We start from the raw sequence: 10,969 nt of genomic DNA on the forward strand, positions 1-10,969 counted from the left end.
TTGGAATTTTCCTTTTTAATTCTTATTTCCATGGTGACATTGTCCCATTAAAACCCAAACTTCACCACCACCACCCACCCTGGCACACAAGATTTGAAATGGGGGCTGGGAGGGTGTGTTGCACCTCCCCCCCCCACAAAAAAAATCTTCAAAATTAGTGTATAATTGACATTGAGAGAGAGCCTGGACTTTAGCCCCATCTGCCAGGACATAGAGACCTTCTAAAAATCTGCTTTGTAAACATCAGAACATGCTATAAAATGCCACATTGGAACCAACAGATACGAATGGGATCCTGCAACAGAAGGTGTGGCCCTGAGATGTTGCTGTACTAACAGAGCTCCCATCATCATCCCTGACACTTGGGCCTGGCTGGTTGCACAGGCCGATGAGAGCACCTGGGGGGTGGCTACAGGTTCCCCACACATGGCAAACCTGTGATACAGCCCCAGAATCTGGCATCAACTTAATCAAATGAAAACATAAAAGGAAATAGGTCTCTGACAACTGAGAACCAAATGAATACTGTGGGTTAAAACATGATTGGATGGAGCAGAGACACCGCCCAGCAAAGGAATAGAGTTTGTTCATGTGGCTTCTGAATCTGGTAAATCTCACCAGAAAGGAGGGGAAGGAAGTAGTCAGGTGACAGGAAGGAAGGACCTGTGTGAATTTGATGCCAAGGAAATGCCCTCAAATGTAGTCAAATATTCCCTTTTCCAATGTATGTGTATCTAAAACTCAAGGATCTTTTCCCTCAGTTTTCATTTTCAAATATAAAAAGTAAAAGGATAGCAACAATATAAAAACAAATAACTTCCACAATAAGCACCAAGTCCACAGGCCAGCCTTTACCAACAGGGTGCCTACCAAATGTTTCAGAGGGAAACTCCCGTCAGTCCAGACATCATACGGCCGTACTAGCTGGGGCTAATGGGAGTTGTCATCCAAACCAGTCACCAGGCTGGAGAAGGCTGCCTTAAAGTAATTAAGCTGTAGTTCACACTGTGCAGTCATGTCATTATCAACCACATGACCTTTGCTACATCACTGGTCATGATACAAAGATGAGCCCCCTGGGCACATAAATTTAGAGTAGAAGTTGTGTAGTGAAGGGCCTGAGTCCTCTGACACAAGTGTGTGGAAGGCAAGGCCAAAGGAGAGTCCTTTTTGAGAGTGATGTCCCAAAAGGCAAAGAGGGATTCAGTTTGTGTTCAGAGTGTGAAGCTGCATGCACAGCAAGTGGCCCTGTGGGGACTTGACTGGTCTATCAAGAAGCAAGTGGGAAAGAAGATGGAAATCAAAGTCTCGGAAGAGGCTCCCAACAAAACAAAACAGGAGTAGCACAATCACTGGGGGAGAGTGGAGGGAATGGTTGCCTCCTGCTGACACGAGACATCCCCCAAAATTGGAATTCAAGACTCCAGAGGAGGAAAGGAGCCGTCTGCGGGCAGCTGTAGGGATCACTTCTTGAGATCCATAAAGATAGCGTTGGTAGTTGTCTGTCCAAAGATAAATGCTCCAAGGATAACCATGAAGACGCCGTAGCTCACCATCGCCCACCAGCTATGGATAAAAGAGGGGAGACTGGCATGAAGCACACATGATTCCATAACCACTGACCCCACATGGATGAACTGGGCAAGAGGAGGCAGAAAAGAAGAAGCACAGCTCTTACCCGGCTGGTCTGGCCTCTTGTATTTCGGAGAGCTTGGTGTGGATGAGGCAGAGTCCTGGCAAGGAAGGAGCGGAGGAAAACGGTGAAGGAAAAAAGCAGCAGAAGGAACCACCAAGGCATTTTTTTTTGCAGCCATCTAGATCTCAGAACGATGACCAGTTCTAACAAAGCCAGTGTTACATTACTGTTTTGAGCAATATCAGGTTCTTGTTGGTGTGCAAAGGAAGTATGTCTTGAACTCTTTAGTGAAAGAAGATCCACCGCTGAGGTGGCTGCAGAAGAGTCACTGTGCAGAAGAAAGCTGGTTGTGTGGGCTAACAATAAATTGCTAATTTATCCAAAGGAAGTGGGTGTGGGAAGGGTAGCAACTCAGGCTGAACTTATAGAGAAAGAGAATTCTGGCTAGGGGAATATTCTGGCCTGTCCAGAGCAGGTACCCGCGAGGTGAGGTGAGCCAGGCTGGTAGTAAAGACCACCAAATAAAGTTCCAAGGGAGCCATCAGCTCTGCTAAAAGCAGAAGTGAACTGAGGTCTTCTGAGTCCCTCTGTCCTGTTTACCCCTCCTAAGCGAGACTCCCCAGCCTGAGGGCAAGTGTTTCTCTGCCTCTCTGTAGCCTTCTGCCTGAAAGGCTCCCCCTGCCATTGGGCAGGGACCCTGGAGTGGGGGCACCTTGATTCCTCAGGCAAATCAAGCTGGGGGAGGCACCTCCATGGGTCCCTGCTCACAGCCTCAGGTTCAGATCCCCCCACCAAAAGCAGAATAAGAGCCCCCCTGTTATACACAGTCAGCCAGGGGAAACTACCTGGGAAAACAAAGATGAAGCAGGCAGCCAGGCCCCCAATGAGAGAGATGACTTTGCCAATGTCAGGAATGAACAAGGCCAAGAGGAGGGTGAGGAGGAACCAGCTGACCGTCTGCAAGAGGCGCCTCCTCCTCTCCCGCACGACGTCTTCTTCAACCGCCTCCCCCTTGTAGCGCAGCCAAAGGCCTTCCAGCACAGCTCTGGGCAGGAATCCAAGACAAAAGGAGGAGTTAGGGGTTGCCCTCTGCCACTGCAACACCCCCTGCAAGGACTGCACAGCAGCAGCTGAGGCTCACGCCAGCCAGTCCCACCAACTCCTCCCGCTCCACACTCACCGGCCACAGAAATGCAGGATTGGGTAGGAAGTGAGAACGCAGATGATGATTGAAACCCGGGCAATGGCGACTGGGATGTCGTTGGAGGGGTAGGACATGAGCACATCCTGCTCCACACTGGACCCAAACGTCAAGTATCCACAGACTCCTGGCAGGAAACAGGAGGAGGAGGAGGAGGAAGAGAAGATGATGAAGAAAGAGGTTCACAATGACCCAGAGCCAACCACCAGTCACTTCCCATCCCATGAGGGAATAGGGATCAGGGATCAGTCTCCCTTTTGTGGCTCAGAAGAGGAGATTAAGCACTTCCTCTTTTTCATCCCACCTACCTGTGCCCGTGTAGACAAAAAGAGCAATGACCATGGCTGCTGTCACAACGGCCCCCCATGGCTTCACCTCTGGTTGCTTCATGCTGTGGAAGACGGGCACGCTACTGACGTGGCACTGCCAGGGAGAAGAGGAATAGGAAAGGGTTGTTAGGTGTGGAAGAGAAGAATGCAAGTTTTCTGATCGCGCAGAAGTCATCAGCTTTGTGATTACTTGCACAGGAGATCCTTCTCCCAGACTTGTTCTTTCGGCTAGTGCAGTTTTCCACACATACGTTTTCACAGCTGGAGACCAAAGAGCCAGTCAACAAATTCAGCAAAAAGTAGCCTTCACCAACCTGGTGCCATGAACATCTGGAGGGAGGATGCTATAACAGGGCCTCTGATTTTCCCTGAAGACGGTTGAAGAATAAGAACCACCTCTGCCTCATTCCAGGACCCAAGTAACTCACATTATCCCTTTTTAAATGCTTTCTGAACCAAATTCCATCTTAACTTTGCCTAGGACAGCTGTATTATTATTCTACAGTAATCCATTTCCCCTTATCCCTCATCTGTCAAGAGTAGGGAGCGCAGGCTCCATATGAGCACATCGAAAGTTTTTGTCTGTCTGTTCACACCTTATTCAACCTTTCTTGCAAGAGGCTGAGGCTAGTGTACTTAGGATATCACATCCTACTTATAAAAAAACAGACAGAAAAAGACAAGGCTACATACCATAAACACCATACAAAAGAAAACACTACAATTTCATCCAAGATAAAAATGAATTAAACTTGAAACAAAGGTCAGGGTTTAGATTGATTATTCTGCCTCTCGCCCCATCCCATTGCACCACCCCCGTGTCTCCAAATAGAGCTGTGAAAGACCCCTGAATGAAACCCCAGAGAGACCCTGCCAGTCTGGAGGGCACCAAGCTAGCATAGAAAACATTGAGTTGGGTGGTTCACTGTGCTTTTACTTGGTACAATTATTATTACTAATTGAATTTGTATGCTGCGCTTCGTCTGATCACAGGGCAGCTCACAAAATAATACAAAATGAGAACACAAAATATATACTAAAACAAATACCAATAGCTGCTCCCTCCCCCAACACACTTAAAAGGCCATAGAATGTTTAATCAGCCAAAGGCCTGGTTATAGAGGCACAGAGAGAGGTGGACTTTCTTGCCCTCAATGTGCCCACACCCACCTGGGGCCTTCAGACAAGCCTCACCTGGAAGCCAAAGCAAATGGTGGGCATGGCATTGAAGACAGACATCCAAGAGGAGGGGCTGTGGAGAGGAACGCACACATTAGTTCAGGGTGTGGTTCAGCAAATATCTACCATCAGCATTTACTCAGAATTGAAAACCCCCCTCCCCTGAGGGGAGTAACGTGTCAAGAACTGATTGGCAGGATCTAGTTTTAACTCAGACAGTCAAAATTAATGCAGGAGAGGCACTTCCAATTAAATGAATCTACCTTAAGATGCACATCTCTATTTTCACAGACAATGCCTAAACTGGAACCCTTCCACTCGCGAACACAGCCTTTCTCAATCTGATGCCCTCCAGATGTTTTGGACTACAACTCGCATCAGCCCTAGCCAGCCCAGTCACTGAAATCCAAACATCTGGAAGGCATTGGGTTGGGAAAGGATGGGTTAATGCGTCCTTCTTCCCCCTACAGTGAGAATTACCCTCTGCCTTTCAGGTGCCCCCCACTGACTGATAGCTGCAAGTCGTCAAGTCCTGAGCAGGGGAGAACTGGATGGGTCCCCAGCATAAGGATGGCCAAAGTTCAGAGGAATGGGATGCACCTCTCAGCAGCTTAAAGAGTGGGCAGATACAGTGCCCACCACAGAAATAAAAAGCTTTTTTACATTGAAAGTTAAAAGCTAACTGGAGACTCTTGACTGGGTAGTCCAGTAATTAAATTGTCAGGTCTCTCCACTGCCTTACTGCAGAAAACAAAGACTGGAAGGGAGGCAACTCAGGAAGGCTCCACCTCTTTCTGAAGGAGCATCACTCCCACGTACCTCGTCGTAATTTCCTTTGGGATGTTCTCATCAGGCCAAATATATTTGATAATTATGATGGCTGTAACATACCAGGTCCCGACAACACTCAAGCAGCTGTGAGAAAGAGAGAGAGGTGAGACAGGTGATGGAGCTGCTGCTATCTCCTTCCAAGGATTATCTTGAGATGCCAACACCCACCTTTTACATCTAGACCTGCCCTTGACAGAGCAGCTCAATGGCAACTAGTCTTTCACTCAAGCAACACATCCTGGCAAGCAATACAGAGGCACGGCCTGTTTGCCACCCTCACACTTTTGTCTCATGAGGACCCTGGTTGGCAGCAGTGGCTGGGGAGCATTTGCCAAGATATGTGCCAGCTGAGAACTGGCCTGTGCTTACCTGGCGTATTTCTGGAAGCCGATCTCCTTGGGCACTGAGAGGGGAAGGATGAGCAAGAAGGCTGTGATGCTGATGGTGAACTTGCGGTCTGTGTACCAGTGGCCGCTCTCTGCCCCTGTGGAGTCCTTCATTAATGCTGCAATTACTAGACAAAGAGAGACTGCAATCATCCTCTGGGCCCAATTCACCAGGCAGAGGGAAGTCAAAGCTCAAAGGCCAGTGCACAGCTACACACACACACAAAAAGACTCTCACAGAGACTTGAACTTCTTATGTCCAAGGAAACACAAAGCAACTGGCATGGAACTAAGGGGAAATTTTGTGTTATAGAAAGGTGTACAGAATACCAGAACCCAGGCAAGAGAAGCTCTGGATTTCTTGCGCTGGACTACACCAGTCGCCAGACTTTGGGAGCTACGAGTCCTATCAGTCAAAGCCAGCATGGCCAATGGTCAGAGATGATAGAAGTTGAAGTTCAAACTATCTGGAGGGCACCAGGTTAATGGTAGCTCCCTCTGACCCTGTGATTCATGACGCTATGAAGGCAATGCTGGCAGAAACCCTTTTCATCACTCAGCAGACACCGCCAGCAAGAGGCATGCCTAGGAGTCAGCACAGCCCTCCCTGCTCCCCAGCAAGGGTAGCCTAATTCAAGAGCACAAATACTGAGACAGGGGAGCTGAGCGCCTTTTGCTATGTGCAAGCCCCACCCCCCAAGTAGTCAGTGGCACACTTGCCAAGAAACTCACAGGCAGGAGGCTGAACAGGCACCTGGTGCCCAACCTATTCAATGTATCTGTGTGGCAGTCTAGTGTGAATGTGGTGGGTATTAGCCACAAAGTTCAGTTGGTGGCCTGGGTGCAAGCCATCCTCCCTCAGCCTTGCTCACCACACAGAGCGGTTGTGAGGGCAAAATGCTGTAACTTAAAGTATTCTGTATACTGAAAAACAGCATAGGCAGTTATTCTATATAGCCCCCCAGGCTGTAATTCCTCTGAAGGCTACAGAGTATGCCCTCTACAAAGGAAACAGGACCTCCTCTTGTGGCATAATTCTGTGAGTTTTCTAGTGTGGAAAGAACCTTTAGCTGTCCAGATGTTACTGAACTACAACTCTTTATCATCACCCCTGGCCATTGGCTACAGGGGCTGGTGGGAGTTGCAGTTCAGCAACATCTGGAGAGCCACAGGTTCCTACACCTGACCTACAGAAAAAGTAAATCAGGAGCTGCAGCCATGGTGGATGAAGCCAGAGCCAAAAACAGGCAGTTGGAAGCTCTAGGTTGTACAGCTCTTGTTCTCTCTGCAAGCTGCACAAAACAAAGGAGGGGGCGCAGCTTCAAGCCTCTCACAGTACCAGAAACAGAAGGCCGAGTACACGTCAAACCCCAATGGAGCTCAATCAAACCTTGTCTTCCCAATAAGATTTCAAAATGAGGGAAGAGGGAAGGGCACAAAAGCCCAAACAGGCCTCCTCCTTTCCCAGCGGTACTCACTCTTGTCCTGCTGATCTCCAATGATGATGAGGAAGGCAATGCAGGTGCCAAAGGTGTAGACAGCAATGGCCACTTCGCACAGGATCCCGGTGACTTTGCCACACACGGCCCACACTACCTCCTGGTAGGTGCGCTCATTGCTAGCCTGGGAGCAGTAGGCCAGGATGACCAGGCCACCAATGATGAAAACCAGCATGCACTGCAGCAGAAAAGGGAAGAGTGGCACCATGAGATGAGTGGCAGGCACCAGCGGGCAAACTGAAAACAATAAAAAGCTCTGGGCGTATTTTTTTTACTCATTTCCTGTCTTGCTTTCCTGCTCTCTCCTGCTCCATATATAGTTTAATTATTCTAGCTTTCCAACCTGCTGCCAACCTGGCTTTCCAGCCAGCACTGGTGTTATGATGCTAGGGCTGATGTGAGATGCAGTCCAAAACATCTGGAGGGCACCTACTTGGGGAAGGCTACATTGTCCCCATGGCAATATTTTGGACATTCTATAGCTGCAAGTTTATTTTTAAAAATACTTTTAAGAGCCTAAGAACCACCTGCTGGATCAGGTCAAGGGGAGCCCATTTGGTCCAGCATCCTGTTCTCACCTGCAAGTAGAACCCAAGCAGAAGAGCACTCTCCCCACCTGTGACTTCCAGATTTAGAAGCATTACTCCCTCCAACAGTGGAGGCAGAGCATAGCTATTGTTCCTCGCAGCCACTGAAAGGCTTCTCTGTGAATTTGCCCAGTTCTCTTTCAAAGCCATCCAAGTTGGTGACCGTCACAAGACCTTCACAGCCGCCCACATCAAGCTGTGCTCCAGCCAGGCCAAATGAGAAAGAGCACCAGCACACTCTGCACATTCCCAAATGGATCCCTTCCCACCGCCCACACGTTTTCCCTCATCCCCACACCCTCCCTGCTTTCACCATCTGCAGCGTGATTCCTGCAGCCACTCCGCCTGCCATGCTGAAGGCTGCTGGGAAGTTCAGGAGGCCGGCACCCAGGGCCGCGTTCACAACAATGAAGACAGCTCCCAGCTTTGAGGTTGCGGCAGGTCCACGCTCTTCGTTGCCCTTGGGCCCCGTCTCCACATTGGGGCTCTGCAGCAGCCGGGCCCTCTCGCCGGCATCCGCACTCCATTCCCAGTCACCATATTCGGTGTTGATTCCCAAGTGGCCTTCAGACATCTCCTCTGCTGGAAAGGGCCACTCAGTGGCAGGCTAATCTGTATCCAACAAACCACACTTTGCATCCCCCCAGCCTCCGAGAAGCACCAAGCGTTATCCTGACAGGCATGGATGTGTGGCATATAGAAGAGACATGCCTGAGCTCAGAATAATGTCACAAGCAGGGCTGCTTGCAGTTTGGTGGGTCATATGGCCCTAGAAGAAACCAAAGGAAAGAGTCAGCTCTGAGCAGATGGAGAGGAAAAACAGGTTCCTGCTCATAGAAAACCTCAAAACCCATGCAGGAGGGGAACATTAAAAAACTCGTTTCTGGGCCTTGTGATTTTTAAAGGATGCAGCAACTGCTAAGAGCTCAGAATCCAAAGTGGAGACCCAGGAAGCTATTCCCGCTCAGTACCATCTTCACAAAGATTCAAAATTTGGCCCTAGCATACCTGTGGCCCAGCTCCCAAGGCACCAAGCTCCAAGTGCTCAGCACCCAAATATTCCTTTGCAATGGCTAAAACAAGAAAAACTGAAGAGGTCTTCCATTGCTGCTTATCCTCTTTTGTGGGCTGCTAGAGAAACCAGCTGCATAAGCACTTCCCTCTACAACTCAGCAAAAAAGCTGTTTTGCTCATGCTGGGCAAAGTTTAGAATTGGATTTCTGGGGGGGGGGGGGAATCACAAAACCACAGGGTGGAGTTGAAAGATTTCTCAACTGGTGAAAAAATCAGTTTTGCTCCTCCCAAGCCCCATAATTTCTATTGCATATCCACTGTTGCGGTAAAACCATTTTTAAAAATTATTTGCTTACATCACCTAGTTTAGTCCTCAACTCCTCAATCAGCCATACAGAAGTGTGTGTGTTTTTTGGTAATCAGCAAGAGGAATTAAAATCTCTGAGGAGCAGGAGTAATTTGTTCTGTTTAAATTTAAACCCCCCTTCCCCCCAAGATTAACAAACTAGTGTAGGTTTCAGAAAAATCTTCCATTATTATACAACATTCTAGATAAGATTCACAATTAAAGAAATCCAAGTAACTTGGATATTGATAATTATTTAATCACACCATTTCAAAAAAAATTAAATTAAGTGATTTTTCCCCCCTAAAAAGCATATTTTTAAAAAATTACATAACAAAAACAAGGAGTGGTTGAAATGGGATGCTACAAATAAATAAATAAATAAATGGTAGGATCTTCACCCATTTCTCTACAACCTGTAGAGAAAACATTCAAACTATGATTTTTGAATGTTTCTGTAGCCAATTTCACATTTCCTTTGAAGCATTTGAAGCTCATCCAATTATTCATCTGACTTTATGGTACTGTATTGTAACCTCTCCTTCAGTTACTTCTCTCATACCTGGGTACTTTATAACACATAATTTTCATTTCTTCATTTCATAGAATCATAGAATCATAGAATCATAGAGTTGGAAGAGACCACAAGGGCCATCGAGTCCAACCCCCTGCCAAGCAGGAAACACCATCAGAGCACTCCTGACATATGGTTGTCAAGCCTCTGCTTAAAGACCTCCAAAGTAGGAGACTCCACCACACTCCTTGGCATTTCATTTCTTCATAGTAAGAAACTGTTTAGCAATCCTGTGAGGATTACCACAAACATTATTTTAATGACTTCATTCCCCTTTACCTCTCTTCCTCTCTGCCAGCAAGTTTTAAATGGAAAATTATGAGTGTCAGATGTTTCCTCCTATTATTTCTGGCAGATTTGTTGACACAAATCTGAGCAGAAAAGCTTCAGAGCCAACACTGACAGGCCAGTGACTTGGCTTGGTGGGAGCCACGGATTCAAAATCTTACACGCCTAGGCATAAGGCAGAGAAACTCACTGGAAGAGAAAAATTACCCACAAAGCTCTCCCCAATGTGTTCACTTGTGAGTTACATTTTAGGCTCAACCTTCCTCCAAGAGATTCAAGGTAGCGTCCTCCCCTCCCCTCCATTTAATCCTCACAACAGCCCTGTAGGGCAGACAATGCTAAGAGATGACATCCGAGCCAAGGTCGCTCAGCGAGTTTCAGAGCGCAGAGAAGGCGCCTCTCCCTGACTCACCCACAGCAGGGAGAGGCGAAGGGCTAGACAGGGAGCCGGCAGGCCATTGTAAGCTGTGGGCTTAATGATCTCGGGGCTGGGAAGGAGACACCCCGCAACCCCTTTAGCTGCTCAGCCCATTCAAATCGTGGCTAGCCGGCTCGCTCCAGCGGGCCGGGGAGCCGCAGCTTCTACTCCAAAGTGGATGATGGAGGGGATCCCGCCCCCCGCGGCACCCCCATAGATGCGCTTGCCGCTACCGCAGCGGCGGCCCCTTCGTCTCCCTGGCAAGCTAGCTTTCTGCTTGCAAGGGAGGGCGCCTTCAGCCCGGAGTGGGGGCGAAGAAGGCTCGCCAGGAGCGGCCCTGCAGCCTCCTTGCCTGCCGCAACCCCGCTTACCCACCTCCTTCCACACCGGCTGCTCAGCTGACGAGAATCACATGGCGGCGGCTGCTGCAGCGGCGCCCTCCCCTGTACGCGCGGCATGCTGGGAGTGGTAGTACTTGAGGCCTAACCGCGCCCCCTCAGGGCCAAGAAACAGAACAGGCGGCCTTGGGCCGAGTCAGCCCACTATAGTCTCCGCTGACTCGCAGCAGCGGCTCTTCGGGGTTTCAGGAAGACAAAGTCCTGTCAGAACCAGGGCTAGAGATGTCGCGGGTTGAAGCTGGGAGCTTTGGGTAGCAAGGATAAGGAACCTGCGTGGGGGAGC

The 10,969-nt window shown here is 48.8% G+C and overlaps 1 protein-coding gene across 5 annotated transcripts; it reads right to left on the reverse strand.

The window, feature by feature from the left end:
- On the reverse strand, nucleotides 1–10,969 carry SLC38A7 (solute carrier family 38 member 7). Of its 5 annotated transcripts, none has more exons than XM_081202644.1 (11): nucleotides 10,664–10,969; nucleotides 7,962–8,417; nucleotides 7,041–7,239; nucleotides 5,546–5,690; nucleotides 5,165–5,260; nucleotides 4,361–4,418; nucleotides 3,146–3,260; nucleotides 2,817–2,964; nucleotides 2,482–2,681; nucleotides 1,679–1,733; nucleotides 1–1,566 (listed from the first exon to the last, which is right to left on the reverse strand). In XM_081202644.1, the coding sequence occupies exons 2-11, from the start codon at nucleotides 8,220–8,222 to the stop codon at nucleotides 1,464–1,466; spliced, it is 1,380 nt and encodes a 459-aa protein (XP_081058770.1). In that variant the 5' UTR covers nucleotides 8,223–8,417; nucleotides 10,664–10,969; the 3' UTR covers nucleotides 1–1,463. The 5 variants fall into 5 exon arrangements, with proteins under 5 accessions (XP_081058770.1, XP_081058771.1, XP_081058772.1 ...); XM_081202645.1 differs by lacking the exon at nucleotides 10,664–10,969 and adding an exon at nucleotides 10,283–10,650; XM_081202646.1 differs by lacking the exon at nucleotides 10,664–10,969 and adding an exon at nucleotides 8,657–8,961.

This window comes from Podarcis bocagei, assembly GCF_964188305.1.
Source record: "Podarcis bocagei genome assembly, chromosome: 7".
Lineage (NCBI taxonomy): Eukaryota > Metazoa > Chordata > Lepidosauria > Squamata > Lacertidae > Podarcis > Podarcis bocagei.